At 46.5% G+C, this 5,646-nt stretch overlaps 1 protein-coding gene across 1 annotated transcript in view; it reads right to left on the reverse strand.

Annotated features, from left to right (window-relative positions):
• The window catches only part of LOC139325685 (stomatin-like), a 10,655-nt gene extending 7,006 nt beyond the window's left edge, over nt 1–3,649 (reverse strand). Inside the window, exons 1-2 of the mRNA XM_070955635.1 lie at nt 3,595–3,649; nt 248–351 (exon numbers count right to left, since the gene is read on the reverse strand). Of these exons, the coding sequence (XP_070811736.1) occupies nt 248–351; nt 3,595–3,649 (159 nt within the window). The remainder of the gene's footprint in view (nt 1–247; nt 352–3,594) is intronic.
• Between the last annotated feature and the right edge of the window lie 1,997 nt (nt 3,650–5,646).

Raw genomic sequence — 5,646 nt, forward strand, 5'->3', positions numbered from 1 at the left:
AGGAGAGAGGAAGGAAGGAAGGAAAGGAGAGATAAGGGAAGGAAGGAAGATGGGAAGAGAAAGGTGCGGAGGAAAGAGGGAGGAGGAAGGAAAGAAGGAAAGGAAAGAGATGGGAAGGAAGGAGATGGGAAGAAGGAAGGAAGGAGATGGGAAGAGAAAGGGAGGGAAGGAGGGAGGAAAGGCATGGGAAGGAAGAAAGGAGAGAAGGAAATAAATGGGAAGAAGGACTCCAAGGATCTATCATTACCTCTATGCACATCCAGATGGTTATGGGGAAGGTTACAATTACAAAAAGATACATTAGGATAATGAGGATCCATTCACACAGGCTGTAGTTTTCCTCAAAGTTCCCTGAAAGGAAAAACAAACAAACAAACAAACAAACAAGCCAACATAAAACTGTGAGCCCCGTCCCAAAACAAACCACTCAAAGACCATTGCAATGCAACGTCAGCTGAGATTCAACAAACTAAGGGAATGAGAGATGCTTGCTGGGAACCAGGCAGGGGCCAGTTTGAAAAAAAATTCCATTCTGCCGCAAGGTAAAAATATGTTTTGTTTGCCTCTTTCAACAACGGGGCAGAATTTCCTCTGGAACGGTTAATATTAAAAAAAAGAAAAACAAAGAATGGTGACATACAGTAAATGTCCTTTTAATCTGACTGCCATTGGTCAGAAATGGTATAGGGTCTCCTGCTTGAGCAGGGGGTTGGACCCCCTCACTCTCCCCCCACTTTTGGCACGCGATGGCCCGGTGGTCCCAGTAGACCCATTTTTTTGCCCTCCCCAGGCTCCAGAACATTTCTAGGAGCCTGGAGAGGGTGAAAACAGCCTTCCCCATTCCTCCGGAGGCCTGGAAACAGCCCGTTTCCCGACTTCCTGTAGGCCCGGAAGGCCCAAAAATCAGTTGGCCAACGCGCACATACGTGCTGGACTGAGGTAGGGCAATGCTCGTGTGCCCACAGATATGGCTCCGTGTGCCACCTGCGGCACCCGTGCCATAGATTCGCCATCACGGACCTATAAGGTCCCTTCCAACTCGGTTAATGTGTTAATCTTATTGCTGTTAATGCAACAGGCGTCTCCATGTTTTCTCCTCCTTTTTCTCCTTTTGAGCCACTCTCCTGCAGACGCTGCCCTGCAGTTTTCTTGGCAAGGACTCAGACGCGGGTTTGCCATTGCCTGCTTCCTAGGGCTGAGAGAAAGTGACTGGCACAGCCAAGACCACCCAGCTGCCTTTGTTATCTATGGCAAGACTAGAATTCTCAGGCTCCTGGTTTCTAGCTTGGGGCAGGCGGGCGGGGGGAAGGGGAGGCTAAACCACTGACACCAAACCAGTTATTCATGTTTTTCGGTCTCACATAAACTATTCACTTCCTGCCTGCAAATTTCTCGCAAGCTTGCAATGTTACTGCCCCATGCCAAGCGTTGCTTCATCCAGTTTCACGGAAAAAAAAAACCCAACCCGCCGAGCTCGTGCAATAAGGCTTATTGAATAAGCTAACATAGCCGTGGCTAGGTTTGTGCGACATGCTTAAATCCAGCAACCTGATTTCCACCCCACCCCCCTCCCCAACTCTACTGTTTTTTTTCCCCAAGTGCAGGAAACACCCTGATTGAAATTGTCCTTCCTCCGATCTGGTTTAGTTGCAGTTGAGACGTGTTTCCTGGCTTTTGTAACTTCTCGTGCACGCCAGTTCATTTTTACATCTATGGTAGTGGCCAAAATAGAATAGAATAGAATAACAGAGTTGGAAGGGAACTTGGAGGTCTTCTAGTCCAACCCCCTGCCCAGGCAGAAAACCCTACACCACTTCAGACAAATGGTTATCCAACATCTTCTTAAAAACTCCCAATGTTGGAGCATTTACAACTTCTGGAGGCCAGTTGTTCCACTTATTAATTGTTCTCACTGTCAGGAAATTTCTCCTTAGTTCTAAGTTGCTTCTCTCCTTGATTAGTTTCCACCCATTGCTTCTTGTCCTGCCCTCAGGTGCTTTGGAGAATAGCTTGACTCCCTCTTCTTTGTGGCAGCACCTTAAATATTGGGAGACTGCTATCATGTCACCCTTAATCCTTCTTTTCATTAAACTAGACATATCCAATTCCTTCAACTGTTCTTTTTTTTTTTATTTATTTATTTATTTATTTATTATTTTATTTTATTTTATTTTATTTTATTTTATTTTATTTTATTTTATTTCCAATTTATATACCGCCCTTCTCCCTGAGGACTCAGGGTGGTGTACAGCCAGAATTAAGAACATGAAATACAAATATTAAAAAACAGTTAAAATATATATAAATTTGGCCCAAAAATTAAAAATCACAAACCAATTAAAACATTTAAAAATTTCTTCTTTATATGTTTTAGCCTCCAGTCCCTTAATCATCTTTGTCGCTCTTCTCTGCACTCTTTCTAGAGTCTTCTTTATACTGTAGCTGCTATTCCAGTAGCAAATCCTTCCTAAAAGTCATGGCCTTACATTCTTGATTAAATTATCTTTCCATTGATATATAATTTTATGGTACTACTCCGAAGAAGAAGTGATGTTATTAACTAGTTTTAGAAAATACATTTTTCCCCAAAAGGTTTCCACAATTTTGGCCACTACTGTAGAACCGCGCTCCGCTTTGCAAGTATTTTCAGGGGGTGATCACAGAGGCGTAAGATCTGGAGGGCAGCAGCTTTGTTATCTCAGTGGTAGTGGAGGCACTGGTGGTAGACCCTGGAAAGGATCTATCCACAGGATCACCAACTTGCCATGGTCCCTTTCCCTGTGTTTGTTTGATTGGAGAACACGTAATCAATCCAATCAATCAATCAATCAATCAATCAATCAATTTTTTTTAAAAATTTGATTTATATGCCGCCCTTCTCCGGAGACTCAGGGCGGCTTACAATGCGTTAAGCAATAGCCTTCATTCTTTTGTATATTTTATACAAAGTCAGCTTATTGCCCCCACAAACTGGGTCCTCATTTCACCTACCTTAGAAAGGATGGAAGGCTGAGTCAACCTTGAGCCTTGGAGGGATTCGAACCAGCAGAAATTGCAGGCAGCTGTGTTAATAACAGGGTGCACTAAACCACTGTACTATCAAGGCTCAATCAATCAAACAAACAAACAAACAAACAAGTTTGATGTGATGACACATAATCATAATTGGTTGATCGGCTTGATAGCACATCACCAAATATCCTTGATTGATTATTCCTACCGTTTGATGTACGAACCAGCTTAAAGAAATATCCTTAAGAATGACAGCAATAAAGTAATCAATAACGGTGAAGAAAGTGGGTGTATTTTTATATGTCCAGATGCACTCTGTGTATGCTCAGAGGGCCTTCTTAGCAGGGGTCCCAATGGAATCGGAACAAGAGGGCAAGGGAGACAAAGCCCACCCACTCCCCAAAATGGTGAGCCTATCCTTTGAGATCCCCCTCGAGTTGGCCGCGCTCTGCACTGGCTCAGGAGCTCGCCGCGCCCAACCCGCAGGTTAGGAAGCTGCGATCTGGAAGTCAAGGCAGCTAGTAAAAGATAAAGGGGGGGGGCAAAAGAGAGACCCCCCCCAGGCGGATCGGTGGGTCTCACCGTCCAAAATCAGAGCGTCTGGGTTCCTCTGGGTGCCTCTTTCCACGTCGCCCATGAGACCCACCGCGCTTTTGCCCAGGTTGGCGGCGGGCGGGATGGGCAGCAACCGAAAAGAGGCCCACGCGCGGGACTCCCCACGCTGCCAGTTGCGGCTCCACCGCTCGCGCGGCGCTCCGCTCTGGTGGCCAAAAGCCTGCGGGCGATTCGTCTGGGGGCATGCATTCACACGATCGGTCCAGCCGCCTCGGGGTTGGATCGCTCGGGCTTTGAGTAACGACGATGTGCTCCCTCCCTCCTTCCTTCCTTCCTTCCTTCCTTCCTTCCTTCTTCCTACCTCTTTCCTTTCTTCTCTTTCTTCCTTCCCATGTCTTTCCTCCCTTTCTCTTCCCATCTCCTTCCTTCCTTCCTTCCTTCCTTCCTTCCTTCCTTCTTCCTACCTCTTTCCTTTCTTCTCTTTCTTCCTTCCCATGTCTTTCCTCCCTTTCTCTTCCCATCTCCTTCCTTCCTTCCCTCCTTCTTCCTACCTCTTTCCTTTCTTCTCTTTCTTCCTTCCTATGTCTTTCCTCCCTCCCTCTCTTTTTCTTCCCATCTCCTTCCTTCCTTCCAATTCCTTCCTCCCCCTCCTTCCTTCCTTCTTCTTCCCATCTCTTTCCTTTCTTCTCTCCTTTCTTCCTTCCCATGTCCTCCCTCCCTTTTTCTTCCCATCTCTTTCCTTCCTCCCTCCCTCCCATGTCCTTCCTTCCTTCTTCTTCCCATCTCTTTCCTTCCTTCCTTCCTCCCTCCCTCCTCCTTTCTCTTTCCTTTCTTCTCTCCCTTCTTCCTTCCCATGTCTTTCCTTCCTCCCTTCCCCCTTTCCTCCCTTTCTCTTCCCATCTCCTCCCTCCCTCCCTTCTTCTTCCCATCTCTTTCCTTTCATCTCTCCTCCCTCCCTCCCTCCTTCCTTTCTCTTTCCTTTCTTCTTTCCCTTCTCCCTTCCCATGTCTTTCCTCCCTCCCTCCCTCCTTCCTTCCCTTTCTCTTCACATCTCCTCCCTCCTTCCCTTCTTTCCTTTCTTTCCCCCCTCCCGCCCCTCCTGCAGATCTGGAGAACAGAAAGTACCCCAAAAGCCAATATATTTTGGGCAAGAGAGAACTCTTCCACAGGCAGACCAACAAGATAAGAGGCCGTCTGTCAAAAGATAGACACCCCCCCCCCCCTCCCCAATGCCATGTCTAATGAATATAAACTGGAGCTTGGCCCTCCATTCTGGTGGCAAATCTAGCGTTTCCCTCCTGTGTGATTGCAGCTCTGATGCTACCAGCTCTATTCAATTACTTGAAAACATCCTTGAGATTTATTTTCCAGGCTGGCCTGAGATAACACGGAGAGATAAAATCTAAAAAAAACCTGGCAAGGTTTGGAAATATCTCCACCTAGGCTGGGTAAGTGGAGGAGGAAAAGACTTGGCTATATCTCAAGGCAAAGTACGGATGGGCGAGGCGAGCAGATGCTCTGCAGATGTTTTCTCCAGCTTGGAGATGGATCGACAAGGCTTTGACTCAGGAGAAGAGGAGAAAACCCTCCATCCAGCTTTTTGCTTCCCTGTTTCAGGATCTCAATAATGACGAGTCACGCCCTGTTCACCACTTCTTTACCCTCCTACCATCGGGAAGGAGATGCATAGCCAGCCGCACAAACAGGCTGAAGAACAGTTTTTATCCGTGGGCTGTCAAGACTCCTGAATGCGAAATAACATCGTAACTACGTAGTATGATGGGCTGCAGGGCCGGTGCAATGTGTAACATGTTCACATTGGCACAATAGGACTGAGTGTTTGTTAACATGATTTATTGGGTATGGGGTTTTCTGTCTTCACTGTGAGTTGTTCTGTGTTGGGGGGGGATGCACTGAGGGAGCGCCACCAATCTCATTGTACATACGTTGTGCACGGACAATAAAAGGTTTGAATTTGAATTTGAAACCTCTGCAAGGAAACCGCCAAGCTCAGAGAGCACCAAAATATCTTCCTTTTCAAGAAAACGTTTGCCAAGGACTTCAGAAACACAAACAAGA

Source organism: Pituophis catenifer, unplaced genomic scaffold (genome assembly GCF_029215685.1).
Source record: "Pituophis catenifer annectens isolate HBS135680 unplaced genomic scaffold, rPitCat1.0.hap2 SCAF_17, whole genome shotgun sequence".
Classification (NCBI taxonomy): Eukaryota; Metazoa; Chordata; class Lepidosauria; order Squamata; family Colubridae; genus Pituophis; species Pituophis catenifer.